General features: G+C 45.0%; 1 protein-coding gene across 3 annotated transcripts in view; it reads right to left on the reverse strand.

Annotated features, from left to right (window-relative positions):
- BTNL9 (butyrophilin like 9) overlaps positions 1–22,816 on the reverse strand; it is a 32,769-nt gene extending 9,953 nt beyond the window's left edge. The window contains exons 1-8 of one of the 3 annotated variants that reach the window (XM_078067669.1): positions 21,460–22,816; positions 21,285–21,342; positions 17,355–17,489; positions 15,201–15,548; positions 13,594–13,875; positions 7,370–7,498; positions 7,247–7,279; positions 6,882–6,902 (exon numbers count right to left, since the gene is read on the reverse strand). In XM_078067669.1, coding sequence (XP_077923795.1) covers positions 6,882–6,902; positions 7,247–7,279; positions 7,370–7,498; positions 13,594–13,875; positions 15,201–15,548; positions 17,355–17,466 — 925 coding nt within the window. In that variant the 5' untranslated portion in view covers positions 17,467–17,489; positions 21,285–21,342; positions 21,460–22,816. Of the gene's footprint in view, positions 1–6,881; positions 6,903–7,246; positions 7,280–7,369; positions 7,499–13,593; positions 13,876–15,200; positions 15,632–17,354; positions 17,490–17,600; positions 17,740–21,284; positions 21,343–21,459 lie in introns of those variants that run through there. The other 2 variants (XM_078067671.1, XM_078067672.1) reach the window with 2 other exon arrangements.
- Between the last annotated feature and the right edge of the window lie 1,602 nt (positions 22,817–24,418).

Below are 24,418 nucleotides of genomic sequence, written 5' to 3' on the forward strand. Positions count from 1 at the left end.
CATTCGTATTACAGGAGTCCCAGAATAAGAAGAGAGAGAAAAGGGGGGCAGAAAATTTATTTAAAGAAATTATAGCTGAAAACTTCCCTAATCTGGGGAAGGGAATAGATATCCAGTCCAGGAGGAACAGAGAACTCCCATCAAAATCAGTAAGAGCAGACCCAACCAAGACATACAGTAATTAAATTCACAAAATATAATTATAAAGAAAAAATGTTCAAAGCAGCAAGACAAAAGAAGTCAGTAACTTAGAAGGGAAAATCAGTAAGACTATCAAGACATATTTCAACAGAAACTTTGCAAGCCAGAAGAGAGCAGCATGATATATTCAAAATGCTGAGTGGAAAAGATCTGCAGCCAAGAATACCCTATCCAACAAGACTATCATTCAGAATAGAAGGAGAGATAAAGACCTACCCAGACAAACAAAAATTAAAGGACTTCATAACCACTAAACAAGCTCTGCAAGAATTATTAAAATAGACTCTTGAAGATGTAGTATATATATATATATATATATATATATATATATATATATATATATAATGGAATATTACTCAGGCATAAAAAAATGAAATCTTGCCATTTACAAGATATAGATGGACATAGATGGAGCTAGAAAGTATTATGCGAAGCAAAGTAAGTCAGCCAGAGAAAGATGAATACCATATGATTTCACTCATTTGTGGAATTTAAGAAAGAAAGCAAAGGACCAAAAAAAGAGAGGGAGAGGCAAACCAAGAAACAGGTCATAACTACAGAGAAAAAACTATGGCTACCAGAGGGGAGGTGGGTTGGAGATGGGTTAAATAGATGATTGGGATTAAGGAGTGCATTTGTGATGAGCACTGGGAGGTGTATGGAAGTGCTGAATCACTATATTGTCCACCTGAAACTAATATTACAATGTATGTTAACTGACTGGAATTTCAATAAAAACAACAACAAAAAAGACATAGGGTGACAAAATGGATAAAAAAAGAAGACCCATCTATATGCTGCCTACAAGAGAACCATTTTTATGCGCCTGGGTGGCTCAGTCAGTTAAGCATCTGCCTTCAGCTCAGGTCATGATCCCAGGGTCCTGGGATCAAGCCCTGCACTGGGCTCCCTGCTCAGTGGGGAGCCTGCTTCTCCCCCCACCCCACCCACTCACTCATACTCTCTCTCACTCACTGTCTCTCAAATGAATAAATAAAATCTTTAAAAAAAAAGAGAGAGACCCATTTTAGGCCTAACACACCTGAGATTGAAAGTGAGAGGATACAGAAACATGTGTCATTCAAATGGATGTCAAAGACAGCCAGAGTAGCAATACTTATATTGGACAAAATACTTAAAAGAAAGACTGTAAAATTTGATTTAGAAGGACACTGTGTAATAATAAAGGGGACAATCCAACAAGGAGATATAACAATTGTAAATACTTATATACCCCAAATGGGAGCACCCAAATACATAAAACAGTTAATAACAAACATAAGGGAACTAATCAATAATAATCCAGTAATAGTAGGGGACTTTAACATCCTAATTACAGCAATGGACAGATCATCAAAAGAGATAATCAACAAGAAAACAATGCTTTGAATGACACAATGGAACAGATGGATTTAATAGGTATATTCAGAACATTTCATCCTAAAACAGCAGAATACACATTCTTTTCAAGTGCACAGGGAACCTCCTCCAGAATAGATCACATACTGGGTCACAAATCAGGCCTGAACAATTCAAGATCTAAGTCATACCATGCAACTTTTCTGACCACAATGCTATGAAATGAGAAGTCAACCAGAAGAAAAAGTCTGGAAAGACCACAAACACATGGAAATTAAAAAAAACAAACAAAACAAAAACCATGTTATTGAACAATGAATGGATCAACCAGAAGTCAAAGAAGAAATAAAAAAGTACATGGAAACAAATGAAAATGAAACCACAATGGTCCAAACCTTTTGGATGCAGCAAAAGCGGTCCTTAGAGGCAAATAATATAGCAATACAGGCCTACCTCAAGGAGCAAGAAAAAGCTCAAATAAACATCCCAACTTTGCACCTAGAGGAGCTAGAAAAAGAACAACAAACAAAACCTAAAACCAGCAGAGGGAAGGAAATAATTAAGATGAGAGTAGAGATAAATGATATAGAAACTACAAAAACAATAGAACAGATCAATGAAACCAGGAGCTGTTCTTTGAAAAAAATCAATAAAATTTATAGCCCTCTAGCTACGCTTATCAAGAAAAAAGAGGGGCGCCTGGGTGGCTCAGTTGGTTAAGCGACTGCCTTCGGCTCAGGTCACGATCCTGGAGTCCCGGGATTGAGTCCCACATCGGGCTCCCTGCTCAGCAGGGAGTCTGCTTCTCCCTCTGACCCTCCTCCCTCTCATGCTCTCTGTCTCTCATTCTCTCTCTCTCAAATAAATAAATAAAATCTTAAAATAAAAAAAAGAAAGAAAAAAGAGAAAGGACTCAAATAAATAAAATCACAAATAGGGGAGAAATAACAACCAACACCATAGAAATACAGTCATAAAAGAATGTTATGAAAAACTATAAACCAACAAATTGAACAATCTAGAAGAAATGGATAAATTCTTAGAAATATATAAAATACCAAAACTGAAAAGGCAAGAAGTGGAAAACTTGAGCAGACTAATAACAAGCAAAGAAATTGAATCAGTAATCAAAAAACTCCCAGCAGATCAAAATCACAATGAGATACCACCTCAACACCAGTCAGAATGGCTAAAATTAACAAGTCAGGAAATAACAGATATTGGTGAGGATGTGGAGAAAGGGGAACCCTCCTACACTGTTGGTGGGAATGCAAACTGGTGCAGCCACTCTGGAAAACAGTATGGAGGTTCCTCAAAAAGTTAAAAATAGAGCTACCCTATGACCCGGCAATTGCACTACTAGGTATTTACGGAAAGGATACAAACATAGTGATTCAAAGGGGCACCTGCACCCCAATGTTTATAGCAGCAATGTCCACAGTAGCCAAACTACGGAAACAGCTGAGATGTCCATCGACAGATGAGTGGATAAAGAAGGGGTGGTATGTATCTACAACGGAATCTTACTCAGCCATCAAAAAGAATGAAATCTTACCATTTGCAACGATGTGGATGGAACTAGAGGATATTATGCTAAGTGAAATAAGTCTGTCAGAGAAAGACAAAAACCATATGATTTCACTCATATGTGGAATTTAAGAAACAAAACAGATGAACATAGGGGAAGGGAGGGAAAAATAAAATAAGATGAAATCAGAGGGAGGCAAAACCATTAGTGACTCTTAACTATAGGAAACAAATTGAGGGTTGCTGGAGGGGAGGAAGGGGGGGTGATGGGCATTAAGAAAGGCACTTGATGGAATGAGCACTGGGTGTTATATGCAACTGATGAATAATTAAACTCTACCTCTGAAACTAATAATACACTATATGTTAATTAATTGATTTTAAATTAAAAAAAAAAAACTCCCAATGAACAAAAGTTCAGGACCAGATGGCTTCACAGGTCAATTCTACCAAACATTTAAAGACGAGTTAATACTACTTTTCTCCAACTATTTTAAAAAATAGAAAAGGTAATTCATTCTGTGAGGCCAGCATTACCCCAATACCAAAACCAGATAAAGATACCAAAAGAGAGACAGAGAGAGAGCTGTACATGCCAAAGCCCCTGATGAACATAGATGCAAAAAACCTCAACAAAATCCTAACAAACTGAATCCAACAATACATTAAAAAAATCATTCACCATGATCAAGTGGGACTTACTCCTGGGCTGCAAGGGTGGTTCAACATCTATAATCAATCAATGTGATACATCACATCAGTAAGAGAAAGAGTAAGAACCATATGATCATTTCAATAGATACAGAAAGACAAAGTACAACAGTGATTCATGACAAAAACCCTCAACTAAGTAGGTTTAGAGGGAACATACCTCAACATAATAACGGCCACCTATGAAAAACCCACAGCAGATATCATCCTTAATGGAGAAAAGGTGAGAACTTTTCCTCTATGGTCAGGAACAAGGCAGGGATGTCCACTCTCACCACTGTTATTTAACATAATACTAGATAGCCTAGCCTCAGCAAGCAGACAACAAAAAAGAAATAAAAGGAATCCAAATTGGCAAGGAAGAAGTCAAACTTTCACCATTCGCAGATGACGTGATACTTTATATAGAAAACCCAAAGGAGTCCACCAAAAAGCTGCTAAAACTGATACACAAATTCAGCAAAGTTACAGGATACAAAATCAAAGTACAGAAATCTGTTGTATTTCAATACACCAACAATAAAAAGGCAGAGAGAGAAATTAAGGAAACAATCCCACTTAAAATTGCACCCAAAACAATAAGATGCCTAGGAATAAATCTAACCAAAGAGGTGAAAGACCTGTTCTCTGAAAACTCTAATACACTGATGAAAAAAATTGAAGATGACACAAAGAAATGGAAAGATATTTCATGCTCATGGATTGGAAGAACAAATATTGTTAAAATATCTATATTACCCAAATCAATCTACACATTTAATGCAATCCCTATCAAAATACCAACAGCTTTTTTTCACAGAACTAGTACAAACAGTTCTAAAATTTGTACGGAACCACAAAAGACTCTGAATAGCCAAAACCATCTTGAAAAGGAAAAGCAAAGCCGGAGGCAGCAGAATTCTGGACTTTAAGGTATAATACAAATTGTAGTAATCAAAACAGTTTGGTACTGGCACAAAAATCAATGGAACAGAATAGAAAACCCAGAAATGAGCCCATAACTACACAGTCCATTAATCTTCGACAAAGCATATTCGAAAGAATATCCAATGGGAAAAAGACGGTCTTCTCAACAAATGGTGTTGGGGAAACTGGACAGCAATATGCAAAAGAATGAAACTGGACCACTTTCTTACACCATACACAAAAATAAATTCAAAATGGATGAGAGACCTAAATGTGTGTCAGGAAACGACAGAAATGCTTGAAGAAAACATGGGCAGTAACTTCTTTGACATAGACCTTAGCAACTTCTTCTAGATAGGTTTCCTGAGTCGAAGTAAATAAAAGCAAAATCAAACTTTTGGGACTTCATCAAATTAAAAGCATCTGCACAGCATAGGAGACAATCAACAAAACTAAAAGGCAACCTACTGAATGAGAAAAGATATTTGCAAATGACATATCTGATAAAGGGTTACTATCCAAAATCTAGAAAGAACGTATAAAACTCAACACCCAAAAAACAAATAATCCAATTAAAAAATGGGCAGAAAGCAAAAAAAGCCCACATTTTTCCAAAGAAGACATACAGATGGCCAACAGACACGTGAAAAGATGCTCATCATCACTTATCATCAGGGAAATGGAAAACAAATCTACAATAAGATTCATCTCCCACCTGTCAGAATGGCTAAAATGAACAATACAAGAAAAAACAGGTGAGGATGTGGAGAAAAAGAAACCCTCTTGCATTGTGGGTGGGAATGCAAACCGGTGCAGCCACTCCTGAAAATAGTATGGAGGTTCCTCAAAACGTTAAAAATAGAACTACCTTATGATCCAGCAATTGCACTACTGGGTATTTACCCAAAGGATACAAGAACACTAATTGAAGGGGATACATACACCCCAATATTTATACCAGTATTATTTACAATAGCCAAAATATGGAAGCAGCCCAAGTGTACATCGATTGATGAATGGATAAACAAGATGTGGTATATATATACATATATATATATATATATATACACACACACACACACATATATATAAATATAAAATGGAATATTACTAAGCCATAAAAAATGAAATCTTGCCATTTGCAACGTCATGGATGGAACTAGAGACTAGAGAGTATAATGCTAAGGGAAATAAGTCAGAGAAAGACAAATACCATCTGATTTCACTCATGTGGAATTTAAGAAACAAAAAAAACAAAGGGGAAAAATATATAGAGAGAGAAAGACAAATCAAGAAACAGACTTAATTACAGAAGGTCACCAGAGGGGAGGTGGGTGGGGGATGGGTTAAATAGGGGATGGGGATTAAGGAGTGCACTTGTCTGTGTGTGAGCACAGGGTGATGAATGAAGGTGTGGAATCGCCATTTTGTACATGTAAAACTAATATTACACTGTATGTTAACTAACTGGAATTAAAATAAAAACTTAAAAAAAAGAATCCCTCACGGGAAAGGCAACACTGTACACTAATTTAATCTATGGTGTTAAGTACTTTTTATAGTTGGCCTTCCGCAGGACTAGGTGGACTACAGGACAAGCTTCTCTAACCTCCTGATTTCATCTGGAGTTTTACTGGGGCACACAAGGTGGTTCTTGAGGTCTTCCCCGCCCCACCCGCCCCCATGGTAGCTTTTTCCTCCATGCCCCCCTTCCCTTGGCTTTACTCTCCCCTCCTGCGTACACACACAGCCCACAGGTTCACGGTCTTGAGTCCCCTGGGGAGAAAAGCAAACCTGACAAATTAGTCACATTTTGGTGCAAATTAAAGTTGCCTTCCTTCCCAGTGGCATTCGCATTAAAAAGAGAAAGAAATCCTGGGAAGGTGAACCAGTGGAGTAAACGTTTAATGGTGGAATCGTAACCGAATCGTATAAGTTGCAGGAAAGGGGCAGGCCGGGTTTGTCGGGGGTCTGCAGTCAGACCCCCTCGGCAGGCGCACCGTGAATCGTGCGCGAGTGGCGCGGTGGGAGGTGCAGAGGCTGGATTCAGACCTAGATTGCTGCCACCCCCCGCTCGCCCCGGAGAGCCCAAAGCTACTGAACACCCTGCGCAGTGCACGCCCGGGTCACCCCGCCGGGCCGCAGCCAGCACCGTGGGCGTGGCGCCCACAACTTACCGCGCTCCGCTGTGAGTCTCTCTGGAGAAAAGAAAAAACACGAAGAAAAGAGGAAAAATCTCAGGTGATGAGCACTGAGGCGTCACGTGCCTGAAGCGCACAGACTCGGCCCGCTGCGTCCTGGGCACCCGGACCCGCTGCGTCCTGGGCACCGGGACCCGCTGCGCGCGTTGGCGGAGTGCGCTCCGCGGCGGGGAAGTGGCTGCGCAAACCTGCGGCCGCTCTGCGCCTCCGTCCTGCTCCCGGGCGCCCGGGGTCCGAGGTACTCGCCTCCCCCCACCCCCAGCAAACTCCCCCGCCCCCCACCACTTTGTGCTACTGAGGGAGGCGGGCAGAGTGCGCCTCTTGCCTCTTTCCCCGCTTACCTCTGTCCTTCTCAGCCCGCTTCCTCAGCTTTTCTGAAGGATGGAAGGAAGGGGCGCAGAGGTGAGGGTGCGCGCTCGCCGTTCCCGTGCGCGCCCCCCCGCCCCCGCCAGCCTGCCCCCTACCTTGGCACCTCCGTTGCTTCTGCAGGAAGTACAGCGCCAGCGACACGAGGACAGCCAGGAGCAGAGGCAGCCCCACCAGGGTCCCGAGGAAAGCCCTCTTCCAAGGGGAACTTCCGGGTAAAAAGGCGTCTGGAAAACACCTCACAGGGAGTTGTCTCGCTTTAGGCGCCACTAAACGCCTAAGGGACAAGCCTATTCTGGACCCAGCGTGCCGGACATCCTTCCAGGCTGGCAGGCGTTAAACCTCGCGGGCAGCACCAGGGCAATCTGTAAAATGGGCACGAGAGCGGCCGCGCGCGCCCTCCGCAGGGAGGACCCTGGGGAGCAGGGCCGGGCTCTGAACTTGCCCAGCAGCAACCGGGAAACGCAAACTGAAGGATCTGGAAGGGAGGGGCTGATGGACCCCCCCACACACCCCCAGCTTTTGAACTTACGTGCCCATGGCCCTGCCCGCCCGACCCCGCCCTAAACTTTTCCCCACAATTGTCCTATTTCCGAAGAACACAAAAATCGAAGGCATTGGTATCCGAAAACCAGTGAATTTTTGCTCTCTACCCCCACGCTCAAACCCACAAGTCATTTTCCGCTTCTTGCAAACACTTCCGTTTACTTCTCATCACAGCTTTGGAAGAATTGGCCCGCTGGGGAGGCTTTGCGCGAGGGCAGCGTGTGGCCCGGGCGCCCTCCGACAGGGGCCAGTCGGCAAAGAGATCCGCGCAAGACGGAAAGTAACTCTTTAGAAACTCCTGTGGCAATTTAACGTAATAATTTGGTGTCTGCTGAAGATTATTATTTTTAAAAGTGGTGGCTTTATCTCAGTGGTCTTTTTAAAAATATATTTTTCTCTTTTGTATTGTAGTAAAATACATAACATAAAATTTACCATCTTAACCATTTTTAAAGGTACAATTCAGTGGCATTAAGTTACTTTCGCATTGTTGTGGATCATCATCACCATCCATATCCAGAACTCTTTTGGTCTTCCCAAACTGAAATTCTACCCATTGAACACTAACTCCCCATTTCCTGCTCCCCACCCACCTCAGCCTCCAGCAACTGGAAACTTCTATTCCCCTTTGCATCTTTATGAATTTGACTACTCTAGGTACCTCCCTATAAGTGAATTTCAAACAATATTTGTCTTTTGGTGTCTGGCTAATTTCACTTAGCATTATGTGGTTCATTTTCCCTTTTTCAGTTTAATTTTTCTAGTAGTGCATTTTTATTGTCTTGTACCAAAATATTGGGCCACAAGGGATTGGTCCTTCACTACGGATGGTTTGCCAAGCTCTGACCTACAGGTTAAGAGCAAGAGCTCCAGGTTCAGTGCCTCCCTGACATGCTACCCTCGACCTTGTCCCTTTGTTCAAGCTTCTCCTGCCTCCTTCCTACTCCCCTAGTGGCCACATGCGGCCCCATTCCCAGTGCACGAACTTTGCACTCGCTGTCCCCTCTACCTGAATGTGCTCCTCACAGATATCCACGTGAACCACATCCTTTGAAAAGGATAAATGCAAATCAAAAAAGAAATAATTGGATTTGGAAAGAGACTCCCTCTTTTTCCCTTTTCTTAGAACATTTCCTTCATAAAACTAAAAAAAAATCCTTTCTCTATCCCTTTGAGATATATGTAAATGTTTTCGAAAGCTAAATAAGCTCTTGCTAGCTTTACAACCCAGGAATGTTTTTCTTGAGTTCAGAGACGTTTCTTTGAAATGTAAACATCAAGGAGAGAGTGTCCCTATGTCCTATCTCATGGGGGTTTCAGGTGCCTGGCTCCAAGTTGTGACTATGTGCTTGTCATAGAGATTTAAGACGTTTTATTTTTCCTTGGATAACACAATTAGCTAACCCAAATGACCACCCCAATGACACAGTAAATTTTCAGTGAAGTATGTGTGGCGCATGGTGTTGTTGAGTCCTCTTACCCAATGACAAGTTATCATTTAGAAGGGTCAGATTTCTTTTTGTTATTATACAGTTGACCCTTGAACAACACAGATTTAAACTGTGTGGGTCCATATAGATGTATTTTTTTTAATATAATTCCAGTTAGTTAACATATAGTGTAATATCAGTCTCAGGTGTACAATATAGTGATTCAATTCTTCCATGCATCACCCAGATGCTCCTCAATCCCCATCACCTCTTTAACCCATCTCCCGGATCGACCTCCCCTCTGGTAACCATCAGTTTGTTCTCTATAGTTAAGAGATTGTTTCTTGGTTTCTCTCTCTCCCTCTCTCTTATTTTTTCCCTTTGCTCGTTTGTGTTGTTTCTTAAATTCCACATATGAGTGAAATCATATGGTATTTGTCTTTCTCGGACTTAGCATAATACTTTTGCTTACATTTGCCTAGCATAATATCTCTAGCTCCACCCATCGTGTTGTAAATGGCAAGATTTCATTTTTTTATGGCTGATAATATTCCATTGTGTGTGTGTGTGTATGTATATACCATTTCTTTATCCACTCATCAGTCGATGGATATTTGGGCTGCTTCCATACTCTGGCTATTGCAAATAATGCTGCTATAAACATCAGGTGCTGGTACCCCTTCAAATTAGTGTTCTTATATTCTTTGGGTGAATACCTAGTAGAACACTTATAAGATAATAAGGTATTTCTATTTTTAACTTTTTCAGGAACCTCCCTACTGTTTTCCAGAGTGGCTGCACCAGTTTGCATTCCCACCAACAGTGCAAGAGGGTTCCCCTTTCTCCGCATCCTCGACAACACCTGTTGTTACAATCTTGTTTTGTTGATTTTAAGCCATTCTGACAGGTGGGAGGTGATATCTCATTGTAGTTTTGATTTGCATTTCTCTGATGACCAGTGATGTTGAGTATCTTTTCTATTTTGTTTGTAGTTTCCATATCATTTATTTTTGCTCTAGTCTTTAGTATTTCCTTCCTTTGGCTGGTTTTCGGCTTTGTTTGTTCTTTCTTTAGCTCCTTTAGGTGCAAGGTGAAATCATTACCTTTGAGCTTTCTCTTTCTTCTTGGAGTAGGCCTGTCTTGCTATGTACTTCCCTCTTAGATCCACTTTCGCTGCATCCCAGAGGTTTTAGACTGTTGTGTTTTCATTTTCCTTTGTTTCCATGTACTTTTTAAGTTCTTCTTTGATTTCCTGGTTGACCCATTCATTGTCTAGTAGCATGTTATTTGATCTCCATATGTTTGTGTTCTTTCCAGATTTTGTCTTGTTGACGTCAAGTTTCACGGCATTGTGGTCAGAAAAGATACGTGGTGCGATTTCAATCTTCTTGAACTTGTTGAGGTTTTTTGTGTGCTAATATGTGATCTATTCTGGAGAATGTTCTGTGTGTACTTAAAAAGAATATGTATTCTTCTCTTTTAGGATGGAATGTTCTGAATACATCTGTTAAGTCCATCTGGTCCAGTGTGTCATTCAAAACCCTTATTTCCTTGTTGATTTTCTGTTTAGGTGATCTGTCCATTGATATAAGTGGGGTGTTAATGTCCCCTACTATTATTGTATCAATGAGTTCTTTTATGTTTATTACTAACCATTCATCTATTTGTGTGCTCCTATGTTGGGTACATAAATACGTACAATGGTTATATCTTCTTGTTGGATAGACCCCTTTATTATTAAATAGTGTCCTTTGTCTCCTTTTACGGTCTTTGTTTTAAAGCCTACTTTTTCCAACGTAAATATCATTGCTCCAATTTTCTTTTGACATCCATTTGCATGATAGATGTTTCTCCATCCCCTCACTTTCAATGTGCAGGTGTCTTTAGGTCTAAAATGGATCTCTTGTAGGCAGCATAGAGATGGGTCTTGTTTTTTATCCATTCTGTCATCCTATGTCTTTTGATTGGAACGTTTGGTCCATTTACATTCAAAGTAATGTTTTCATTTCATTTTTTGTGCCCTCTGCTATGTTTTTCCTTATCTCTGTGTTAAGTGTCTCAGTCATGTCCTCCAGTCTTTTCTCAAGTCCAGTTAGTATCCTTATGGTCATTGCTTTAAATTCTCTAACATACATGATACTTACATCTGTTTCACTTAGATCTCTACCCTGGCCTTATCTCATTCTCTCATTTGTGATAAATTTCTCTGTCTCCTCATTTTATCTGCCTCTCTGTGTCTATTTCTGTGGGTTAAGAACATTTTCTGCTTTTGAAAGTAGTGACTTTATGAAGAGTAGGTCCTGGAGTGCCTTGCAAGATAGTGTCCCTGTTTACCAGGAACAGGCGCTTCAGCAAATCATCCTATGTTTTTTACTTACGTCTTGCTGTTGTGTCTGAGTCACTTTTCTTTTCAGTGCAGTTGTCTACCCTCACTCTCTTCCTGTGGTGGCTGTATTCGCTCTCTGGGATGTTAGTGGGACACAGGCCTGCTCGCTCGGAGGGGGTGTGCCCACTGGGGAACTTGGGAGTGTGGGGGTCGTATTAGCAATATTTGATTGGGCCACTAGTCCAATGCCAGATCTCCTAAAGGTCTGTGGTGGCCGGGGGCTCTTGCCAGGCCGGTGGGGGTACAAGGCTGGTCTCAGTGCTCGATGCTGACATGCGGCCGGGCTTGGCATGTGAGGGTGGCTGGTGGTGCATGGCTGGGCATCGCGCTGCGGCTGGGCGGGGGGCGTGCTGTCGCAGCCTTGCACCTGTTGTCTGGGCAGCGTGCATGTGCAGCTTTAACAAAATTTGCCCTGAACTCTGGGTTGAGACTCTGAGTGTCTGCAGCCCCACCTCCCATAGGTGGCTCCGTGTTTATGCTGGGGTCGGGGGAGGAAAATGGCAGCTGCCAGCTCCCTTATTTTTAGAGAAGTCCCCCAACACTCTCTGAAATCAGGATGAACAGATCTGACTCCCGTTTACCCCAGCTCTGTATAAATTGCCTTTTTTATATTGCCTCTCTGTGCAGGCTGCTATCTCTCTAAAGGCAGTGACCCGGCGGTCACTCACCCTCCCAGCTCACCCAGTGCTGACTCAGCTGACTTTTAAAGCTCCAGGCTCCAAATCCCACTTTTTTTTTTACAAACTCACAGAATGCACCCTGTGTACTTTTTAATGACAAACGTTAAAGGAAATAGTCTTCCCTGGGTGAACTCCCTGGTGTGAGGGCCCATTTTTCTGCCTTCTCTGTGCACACAGCCTCCCTCTGCCTTTTTGACCTTCCTAACCTTTCAGCTACAGCTTCTCTATATTGAGTTGTAGAGTTTGTTCTGCCAATCTTCGGATTGCTCTCTGGTTTATTGACCTGGATGTGGATGATATCTAGTTGTGAATGTGAGACAGGATGAGCTCAGGGTCCTCCTACTCCACCATTTTCCCAAGATCCTCTCCTCCTTATGGTTTTTTTAAAAAATAACATTTTCTTTTCTCTAGTTTACCTGATTGTAAGAATACAGCATATAATACATACATAAAATCTGTGTTAAGCTTCTATTTCTGTTAGCAGTCAACAGTATATTATTAGTAGTTAAGTTTTTGGGAGTCAAAAGTTATACATGGATTTTCAAATGCTCAGGGCAGAGGGGGGTCAGCACCCTTAACCCCCTGAATTGTTCAAGGGCTAACTGTAATATACCTATTGATTTGTACCAATGTGAAGAATGACCCATAGGTTAGATTTATCCTCAAGACTTAAAATAGTCACGAACATCAGATCCTTCAGTTTGTGCCTCATGATGAGACTTTGGTCCTAGATAACGGCCTCACCCTTCAACTCATTGCCTAACTATCTTCTTCCCTAACCTACCACTTTTAAATCCACATGCACACCTCACCACACCTTAGCACCCTTCCCTGCTTTGTTTTTCTGTACAGCACCTTACATCTTTTAATCTTACAATATAATTCACTCTTTTGCTTGTGTTTCCCCCACAGGAATGTCAACCCGAGGGCAAGGGTTTGGGGCACATTACTTATAAATATCGTTTGAGGGATGAAACTAGGAACACATGGGCTCTCATGATGACCTCTAATGAGTAGTTTCTGGGTTTTAGGGCAGAGCCTTTGGTGTATAATATTGATTCCCTGGGGCCTCCCCAGCATACTGTTTGGGTGAGTGGTAAGCTGTTGTACTCTCAGTAGGTTCCTGATATCCAAAGTGCTGACTTTTCAGGTGTCTAGGTCAGTCCACCCCAGAGACAAGCAGGCCCCAGTACCATTGTGCCCTTTTAGATGGCCTTTGGAACAATGCACATGAAGGACATGGTGGGTAAGAAGATGAGAGTTAGTCAGCATCTACTAACCTGCTATCTGGATGGTGAACTCTTTCTTCTGGAGCAGGAGGGAGTTCTGGATGGAGCAAGACACATTGCTGTGGGAACCCCCTTGGACAACCACGGATGTTTCCAGATTGAACAGGCCCCGGGCATCCTGGACAATGGCTTCCATCTCTGGAGGCAGGCACTGTCCTTTATGATCTTTCCACTGAGCCTGGGGTTTGGGGTACCAGCCACTGGAGCTGCACCTCAGCTGAACGCCTCCCTTCTTGAAGCCCTCAAGGGAGATGTGAGGGTCTGAGCCCAGCCCTGGGAGAGGCAGGAAAAGTGGGAAAGATCAGGCTCCCTCGCAGAAGTTGTACCTGAAGTTCATGCCACCATGCAATGTCTGCAGTCATTATAAGGTATCACAAACTGTGACTGCTCTTAACCCATATGTGGGCTCACAACCCCCAACTGTGGGCTATAAATGACAGTCTAAATTGGTGGTGGCAGGTGGGACATGGGGACAGTAGAACCCATGAGGGACATTTGGAAATATTGTGGGGGGCCATTTGGCCAGAAGGACTACTGGCATTTAGTCATATTATGCAAAAGACAGTCCCCTGAAGTAAAGAAAAATCCCACCCCACATTTCCGTAGATTGTCCTCTGTCTCTCTTGAATCCCACCAGAGGTCAGAGTGTGTCACATGCACTCCTTCATGTCTCCATCCTGTGGAGCTAACTTCATATTTTGAATATGCAAAACATTGATATGTTTAAAGAGCAATACATCAGGAAAGTCCCAGACCTTTCTCCATCCTTTCCATCCACTGCTCCCTCCTCTCCCTTAGGTAACCAATTTCATTAGTTCATTAGTTCCTAGTGCATCCTTCCTGTGTTTCTTTCGTGCAACGTTTCTTTTTTCTTACACCAAAGTTTACATACTGTAGAACCTCTTTGCACCTTGCTTTTTTCTCTTACCAACATCCTAGAAATCACTCCACATCAGTTCCTAGAGCACCTCCGCATTTTTTCAGGTGCATAGCGTGGATCACTCCGTTGTGTGATGGACCATACTCAACACCTTTGCTTAGATATTTAGGTATTCCACTGTTGTACAATTACAAATGATGCTACAAAGATTAAACTTATATGGATGCCCTTTTCATATTGGAGCTGTGGGAGGCTTATATTCAGGGTAAACTAGAGGTGGAGTTGCAGTTCAAATGGTAGATGTATAGGCAGTCCTGTTAGCTATCGCCAAATTCCCATGCACTGGAGCTTTGCTTTGCTTTCCATCACCAGGGTACAAAGCAGAAAGTCTGCTTCCCCACAGCTCCACCGTGGGTGTATGATCAAACTGTTGAGTTTTTGCCAATCTCAGAGGTAAAAAAAGTTGCATCTCAGTGTAACTTTAATTTGCCTTTCTTTCGTGATGGGTAAGGGTGATCATCTTTTTATATGTTCAAGGGCCATTTGTATATCTTTTTTGTGAACATTTATTTTGTTCATTTTGTAATGAATCTTCCTTTTTGATGGATTTTTAAAATTAGGTATGTTTCCCCCTTTCTGCATTTCCCTGTCTGCTCTTGAGCAAAGCGGCTCTGTCCAGACGGACCCCTCACTCTGTCTCTTGGGCCGGGGCACGTACCTGCTACCTCCAGCTCCCAGACCGCTTCCCTGGAGAAGTTGCTGGAGAGGAAACGGCACCCGTACAGGCCCTCGTCGGCAGGAATGACACCGCGGAGCTGCAAGTTCACGCTGCCGTCCACGATATAATCCTTGATGAGTTTGGTCCTGTTCCGGAACTGCGCCATTTGCCGGGTCTGGAGCTCTCGGCGCCCCTCGTACAGGTGCACCACATCGGAGGTCTGACTCCGGAACCAGCGGATCTCCATGTCCTCGGCATCCAGGTACGGCAACAGGTGGCACGAGAACTCCACCTCTTCTCCCACGAGTGCCAGGATGGGCTCCCCAGGGCCCACCACCCTGACCTCCTCTAGGACGAGAAGCCAGAATGACAGCCGAAATCAGCTCTCATCCAAGGTGAGCTTTTATCCCATTCCTTTGCAGCTCAGGAATCTACATACAGTAAACCATTCAAATGACAAAAAGACATTTGGCAAGACAGTTGGCTTGGCTTCTTGAACAAGTAATTGTCATGAAGACGCCAGGTTAAAACATACACAAAGGATATTACAACCAGATACAATGTGTGGTGCTGGACTAGTAATTGGTTTGAACCAACCAGCTGCAAATGTTGTTTTGGGGACAGTTATGTAAATATGGCCAAGACATTAAATGAAAGGGAATCCTTGACCAAAAAAAAAAGCAAGTTTCAAAACAATACGTGCACTATTCTCTTATTTGATTACAAAATGACATGTTTGCATAAAAACATGTGCAGAAAAGAAAGGTCCAAAATGAGATATACCAAATGGTTGATGGTGGTAATTTCTGCATGATGGGAATAGATATATTCTTGTTTTTTCCTTGCCTGATTTTCTAATTTTTTATAATGCACATGTACAGTTTATTTTAATAACAAAGGGTATTAACGTAATCTATGGGTCTCCTCGCTTCATGGGTTTTTCTATCTAAAGGCCAAATCTTGTCTTCAAGATTTTTATTTATTAGAATTTTTTTTATTTGATCATCCTCTTAAATGGTGCCTCCACGTGGCTCCTCTACTCCCTGTTTTCTGCAAGTCCCGTGGGAGTTGCTATTCCTGTTGCAGTCCCTTTGCATGTGCTGTTTCCTGCCACTCAGGATGTTGCCCTCACTCTTCTGACTTCACCTTTTCTTTCTTTCTTTCTTTCTTTTTTTTAAGATTTTTTTATTTATTTGAGAGAGAGAGCCCGTGCGCAAGAGCAGCAGCTGGGAGGGGCAGAGGGAGAGGGAGAAGCAGGACCCCCCCCCCCCGCCACACCCCTGCTGAGCAGAGAGCCAACGTGGGACTCGATCCCAGGACTCTGGGATCACCACCCGAGCCGAAGGCAGACGTTCAACCAACTGAGCCACCAGGTGCCCCCTGGCTTTGCCTTTTCTTGTACCTCCTTTTCTTCCTTTCAAGCTCAGCTAAAACCCATTCCCAAAGCTCCCCCTTCATGGATCCCTCCCATCCTTCACTTAACTCATAGAACATGGCGGTGTTTTTTTTTTGTTCACTCTATTTGAGACATCTTGTTGCCCACTGGGTATAACCCCAACACCCTCCCTTCCAGCTTCCCTTTCCAGGATATCTCAAGCTGTCTCTTCCCCCACACTTCGTCCCTGGCCCTCTTCCTGGGAGCATGGCCTGCCTCAGTTTACCCTCCATCTGTCATCTTCCTGGAAATTATGTCTCCTTCAGGGGTCTACTCAAACAGTACCTCCTCTCTAGGGTTCTTCTTGGCTTTCTGGAAGACAAATTTCTCTCTTAGCTGTGCTCACAGATCTTTGGATATATTTCTCTTGCAGCCATACAGCTGAACAGCTTTTATGTCACGTCTGTCCCCCTCCCTTGACCTTCTTGAGGACCTGGGATGAGCCTGGTCATTTTGGTATCCCTGGTTTCCAGCTCAGGGAATCAGAGAATTGCATTTGCATAATTAGTTTATACTTGCTTTTGGCTGCTTCTTTCATGAGAGATGTTGAGCCTGAGGTCCTTCCTGCCCTTCAGAAGCTATAGCTTCTATGTGGGAGGGCAGCACCTGACATGGCCTGGCAGGCTGTAGATCTCAGGCCTAGGAGCACCAGGTAGGAGGGTGGGCAGAAGCTGAGGTGCTCATGGCCTGGCTGGCTGGGCTGCAGGTTTGACAACTACCTGAGTTCAGCTCTCCGGGCTGGAGGAGAAGAAGGAGAAGGGTGAGGAAGAAGACACTGCTGGGCAAAGGAACTCGCTGGGAGAAGTCCGGGAAGACTGGGAAATCCACCATTTCTTCTCAGCTGTGGGGGCCACCTGGAGAGGAACAAAGAGATGCTGGAATGGATGCAGGAGAGCTAGAACGCAGCCCAGCAGGCCTGATGTCTCTTGCTGCTTCAACTTTTTTTTTTTTATACTAGTTCTTACCACTCCCAGGGCCTGGCTTCTTTTAAACCATAGCTGGATGTGAGCACTGCTTCTGATTGTACCAGGTGTCACCACTGACCTGGCTCAGACTCATGGAGCTGCAAGGGGACAAGGCCAAAGAGTCCCAGAGGAAGCAGCTTCTTGGCTTTGCATTGTTTAGAGCCAGGAATAGAGCCACCCATTGTGTGGGGATTCAGCTAGGATTCAATGACTTTCCCTGAACAAAGGGAAATCTATAAGGACTCGGAGATATTGTCGTTCTCCCTGCCCCACTTCCCTTTGGCCTGGAACATGAGGTCCACAAACAGAGGAACAAACACAGAGTTCTGATCTTTCAGAAGTGGGATGCATGACTGGCAGCAGCCGGCCAGCTCCCACCGCAGCTGAGACACCTTGTTCCAGGCCTGAAACCTCAGGCGGAGCCTTCAAGAGGTCAGCTGGTGACTGTCCCTATCGCTGCAAGACTGTGTCTTCCAGGCCACATTAACAGAGTAGTCCCATCTAGCCACATCCCCCATTAGTGGTCCACTCTACCCAGCCCTGGCCCAGGCAAGGGCTATCCCCTTTCAGTCCTGAGACCCCCTTGGGACCTGTGGTGACATCTCACAGTCTGATAGCCAGTGAACATGGGCAACCCATACATCTTGGGGTACATTCAAGCCTCTCCACATTTCTCCTCTGTTTAGTGGTGGGACTTTAGGCAGATTCTATAACTGACTGACCCTCGATTTCTTTGCCTGAACGATGGAAGAAACCAGTGCCAACTTGGGGGATCATTAAGTCTTCCATGGGAGGGCTAAGTGCTCTTTAGTATATAAAAGCCCGAACCACCTGCCCCTGCCTCCACCTGCCAGACATCTTGCTCTCCATCTTTTAGAGCCTGCACGCTCTCCTTTCACCCCATCGTAGGAAGGCAGATTTTTTCAGCCCCCAGTCTCCCCTTCTCCCCTCTTCTGCCACCCCACCCCTTTGCTTCATTCTCCTTCTCCTGAAAACATGTTCTTGGTGTCCTGTGGCTGCAAGCTCTACCCACACAGCAAACGCATCATGAGGGTGTAGACGAAAGACTTTAGAAGTTGCTGGGCCATGTAGCAGAGGAATGGTCAGAGGAGGTATGCAGGTGAGTTAACAGTGTGTGTGGGCGGAAATCCCTGAGCTAGAAGAACCCGGCCAATGGGAATACAAGGACCCAGCCAGTGGGAAGGAGTGGGCAATGGCCGGTGAAGCCAGTGGGCCAGGGCTGGGGCTCTCCCCTCCTGGAGCTCACATGCAGGTAGGCAGGCAGAGGAGCAAGTTGGAATAGCTCCATTAATGCTTCAAAAGGGACCCCTCAGCAGGAGAAGGTCAGAGGACCCCCTGGAGGGGGCTCGGCCACTTTCATGGCCAAAGCTATTGGAATTACTAGTCACACAATAGTCAGCTTAAACACAGGCTCTGGGCCAAGGTCGAGGCTCTGGCCAGACAGTCCAGCCTCTTGCCCTATTGGCTGATGACAGGAAACTGGCAGCAAAGGAGCTCCAGAGCAGGGAGTCCACCCTGGACTCCCTCTCCCTGTTTCCTTTTGCTTTTTCTCTCCATCTCCCTGTTTCCTTCTCTTCTCTTTTGTGTCTCAGTATTTTCTTCTGGACTCTGAGGATAGAGCCCCGTGAAGGCAAAAGCCATGACTGTGTATCAGCACCAGCTGGTACCTTCCAAAACCAGAGGGGCTCGGGGGGTACTTCTGGGTCCATTTAGATCAGTCAGATTTTGAGGAATTAGTCAAGACCTGTGTGGGTGGTGACTCGGGTTCTCCTACCGCACAGTGACAGAGCATTAGACGGGCTCACAGCTGGGGGCCCCACTTTCCCTGAGCTGGGAGGCTGCCACCTCCTGGAGGGCAGTCCGTGTGTTCCAGACCCTGGAATTACTAGTGGGACCGCAGTTTTGTAGTGCGAAACACCCATGTGAATCCCATCACTGAGGCTGCAGGGGAAGGAGGTCGTTAACATCGAAACACACACAGGCATGCATGTGCTTATGCCCACAGTAATAAAAACTGATACGACTTGAGCACTTACTATCTACCAAGCACTTACATATACCAGAAGTATTTATTATTATTATTATCACTGATAGGTCTGAATCACAGACCACAGGAAACTGAGGCACAGGGAGGCTAGGCAACTTGCCCGCACGTACAGTTAGGAGGTGGTGGAGTGGGGTCTCTCCTAAGCTCTGCACCAGTGTGGATAGAGATTCCTCACCAGCTTTGTCCTGTGTCAGGGCTGGAGCACCCTCTGTTTTCCTATCTCCCAGAGCGTGACTCCAGTTAGGGACCACCTGACCCCAGACCGCAGCACTCACCCTGACAGCATCTCCCATGCTCTGAAGAAGCAGACTGAGTCCCCAGGTCTCAGCCACAAGACCAAGCAAGCAAGCACGAGCAACCAACCCACAAATGAATAAAAATCCCAAACTCCAGCTGCTGATAAAACAACTCAAAACTGGAGTCTTCCTCAGACCTTACCAACAGCATCTTCTTGGACCGGAGGTACATGCCCTGTGGTCCTTTTGCTCCCAATGCACAGGCATTGAAAAGCCTTTAACTTGGAGGGAGACTGACGATTTCCTGAAGGGACTTCAGAGGGGCTGAACGCCCCTTTATGCCCTAAAAGGCCCCCCTCCTGCCCATCTACTGCCTGAAGTCCGCCCTTTCTGACCTCACTCTCCAGCTTAAAGGCTCCGATCCTCACTGAAGTGCAAGTACCTGTGAGGGGAAACATTTTCAGATCTCAGCTATTCACACCACAGTGTAAATGGATTGCAGACTATTTCTCGTGAGGAGGTTTTACTGGGAACAGGGTCTGGACACACTGGAGACTGGGAGAAGGTGGAGGACCCAGGGAGGAGAAGGACAGCCAGAAAGAGGGTTTCAGGCTGGAGCTAGTCTTTGCAGGTGGGGCACATTCCCTATACTCTCCTGGGAGCCTCTGGGATGTCCCCTGAAGACACACAGAAGAGTAAGGGTCGCACACACGGATGATGAAGAAAAGCCTCCACCCTCCACCCAGGGCAAGCCTGTTTCTTTGCATTCTCTCCCTGGCCTCACTCCAACCCCATCCCAATCTTCTCTTTCCGCATCTCCAATTCCTGAACAACACCTGATGTTTTCTTAATTTGCAGTCCCTCAGCTCTTGAGTGTCTCTATAAAGATTATTTTTTGCTTTTGCCACTTCTGTGAGCTTGGGCTGTGTAACAGCAGTGTGTTGTCCTTTTCCCATTCCTGCATCCTAAGCTGTCACCTTGAGAGGTAGAGCACTCTCCTACCCTCTCCCCCTCCAGTATCTGCTGCACTGTTTTGCCCTCCATAAGCTATCAAGTAATGCTCACTGGTTTACTCTGGTTTGATTTCAATTGGCCCACAAGATGATTTCCACCCCAGTCTCCAAGGTGGATGAACCGCCCCAAGAAGAGACCTCAGGGAGGTTGGAGAGGGAATGGGGGAGGTCAGAATCCTACCTCCTCAGGTGAAACTACCTGAATGAATATCTCCCCTTAGCCATACTTGAAACAACCCATTCTGCAGCCAGGTTCAGCCTATAAGGTGGTGCCAACCCATCTTGTCCTCTCTCCAAAGCCATCATTTTCTGCTTCCCATTTCTGAAAGTTGGAGGTTTAGACAAGTGTTGAGAAGGAGCCACGTACCTGGCAGGTAGCAGCAAGGGGTCTGAAGTGGCAGATGATTCCTGGTGAGCTCAGCTCCCTGCAAAAGGCATGGCTGTAGTAAAATGTCTTGGTCCCAGATACTAAGGTCCCCTGGACATGAGCTGGCAGCTGAGTTCAGGGGGCCAACTCATCTGTGACAGAATTACCTACCCACCTTCTACCTTAAGACACACATTGCGTGCTCTGCCCTTTGTTATAAAAACCAAGATAGACAGAACAAAACGAGGAAGTCTCTGTCACATCCTGTCTCTGTTAGAAAAATCATGAATTGAATTTCCATGGACAATATCCCCCTAAGGTATTAGAAGGAGGGGAAAGGTAGCTGGAAGCTTTGCACAGACTTAATTGCAGAGACTCGGAGCAGGGAGAAAATGCTCCAGTTGGCTGCCTGGGATCTTTGGGACCCCCGGGAGACAGGATGGCCATCCCCAGCTGGCCCCTCTCTCCTCAGTGTCACAGTGAAGGATGCAGAGACTAGGCTGGACTATGTACAAAGGGCTGGTGCTCAACTGTTACCAGCTATGCCCTTCTCTGCACGGCAAGGGAAGTAAAGAAGATAGCCTGGGAGCATTGCCGTAAGTAAAGCCTGCAAGAGCTATTCACATACCACTTGGAAGTAGGGTGGGGCAATGTACTGGGATTTCTCTGTGGAGCTCAACAAAGAGGAAGTAAGCATTACCTCACACCACCCCATTGCCATGGCCATGGTGCAGGGACCTGGTTGAGCCCCACACTGACATCTTTCCTAGGGGACAGGTCAGAGCTGGGGCACAGTGTAGCTCATTCACATGCAGGACACCCTCAGGGACTCCCAGAATTGCCTAATTTTGGGGGATGGGCTTGTGCAGGAGCTAGGGCTTAGAGTAAGTAGGTGGAGGAGAGGACAGTGAGCTGAAGGTGACACTCCATGTTCAGGCAGGCTGGTGCATGCATCACAGGATTATGCATGCATAAAGATATCCTAGGATGGCAAAGGGGCTGTGTGGTGAGCTCAGGTGGTGGGTGGTGCAGGTACCTGGAGATGGAGAAACAGAGGAGAGCTTGGGAACATATTAAGCATAAAATGAACACTGAACAAGATCAGGAGCAGGAAAATGATGAGGGCGAGGGGAACAGACATTCTGAGTGGAAGGAGGTGGTTAGCATGTGTAGGGTAGGAAAAGGTTATGGGCTTGTCTTGATAGTTTATGAAACTCACCAGTGGAAGGGAAAGCTGGACAAATGTATGCTAAGTGAAATAAGTCAGACAGAGAAAGACAAATACCATATGATTTCATTCATGTGGAATTTAAGAAACAAAACAAGCAAAGGGGAAAAATGAGAAAGAGAGAGTCAAAGCAAGAAACAGACCCTTAACTATAGAGCACAAACTGATGGTTACCAGAGGGGACATGGGTGGGGGGTTGGGTTATATGGGGATTAAGGAGGGCACTTGTGATGAGCACAGGATGATATATGGAACTGTTGAATCACTATATTCTACACCTGAAACTGATATTACACTGTATATTAAAGAACTGGAATTAAAATAAAAACTTAAAGTAAAAAAAAAAAAATAGATGGGATCAAATTGCAAAGGACTTTTCACGTCACACAGTTGTTCTATGGACAGCCAGGAGCCATTTGGAAGTTGAAAGAACCTGAAGTGATTCAGTCCAGAGAAGAAAAATGGTGACCATCTTGATGGACTATTTGGAAACATTTATCTTGACCTTTTCATTGTCCTTCCCCTGGGGTCCGCCACATTGCCTGGGGAGAAGAGAGACTGTCCCATGAGAAATGCCAAAGCCACAGGTGACAGCCACGTCTGTGGCTCTGGACACAGTCCTGCTGGGATGTGGGAGGGAGACCCCACCTCCTACTCTGCCTACACAGCGTCTCTGGTGGCGACAGGACCCTGTGCGCCATCCCACCAACTGCATATGGTTACCTCCATTTCAGAGTCCTCAGGAAACACACAAAGGCCTGTATCCAAAAAGAGAATGACCCCTGGACTCCTGGAGGGCTGTCAGTGAGAAGGGAAGGCCTTCCACCTGCCCTTGGACAGTGGAGAACCCACCCTGCTCAAGCCTCTCCATTGAGTCATTCAGACCAGTTCTCCTTGGTGTCCACCAGCCCTCCCCAGGGGGTTTTCTGAGGGGACTTGGGGGTGAGGGAGTGAGAGAACCCCCTCTGCAGCACAAGGGTCATCCTCAAACACAGCACGGGGCACCAGAGGACATGGAGCGAAGAGTCATGCTGAACTCAAAAGTGGATGAGCCAATCCTTCTCTGCCCAGGAAAGTGCAAAAAAAAAAAAAAAAAAGTGGCAGTAAGAGGGGCTTAGGATGAACTTGTGAGTGCAGAGGCAGGCTTGGGAAGGTTGGGGAGCCGTGTCCTCTCCCGAGTTGGAAAAAACCTCCTCGTCAGGGTCCATGCGGGCCTGTGTGTCACCTCTGTCCTCTCCTCTCGGTCCTCATCCTAACTTTCCGAGCCTTCTCTCTTGTTACCCCCACCCTGATCCTCCCCAGTCAGCACCTGCAGCCGCCATCTCTTTCATACGGCATTCTACCCACTTCTTCTCTCTGCCAACCCATACTCTTTCCCCAAGATCCTGCTCAAAACTCCTTCTTCCAGTGTCTTCATGGGTGCACTCCACCTCTCTCGGTGTACAAACCTCTTCAAGTTGCCCCTAGAGTCTGAACGTGTGTAAACGTGTCACACTTGGCAAATGTCTTTATGTGACTGTGTTTTCAACTCCAGTTCTGGCTCCCGGAATTGAGGGATCAAGTCTCCCTGGCCCTTGGCATATTCTCATACACCAGCAAATTACCCCTTACAAAGGACGCTAGTCAGTTGCATGGACTGGCATACAAAAGAAGAGACAGTTATCAACAGAGATGGATTTTCCTCTGTTCTCCTCAGGGGCAGAAAGAATGGATTTGAACATTTTTTCATGTGTCTGTTAACCATTTGTATGTCTTCTTTGGAGAAGTGTCTGTTCATGTCTTCTGCCTATGCTAAGTGAAATAAGTCAAGCAGAGAAAGACAATTATCATATGGTTTCACTCATATGTGGAACATAAGGAATAGCTCGGAGGACCATAGGGGAAGGAAGGGAAGACTGAATGGGAA

Source organism: Halichoerus grypus, chromosome 2, assembly GCF_964656455.1.
Source record: "Halichoerus grypus chromosome 2, mHalGry1.hap1.1, whole genome shotgun sequence".
In the NCBI taxonomy this organism is placed as follows: Eukaryota; Metazoa; Chordata; class Mammalia; order Carnivora; family Phocidae; genus Halichoerus; species Halichoerus grypus.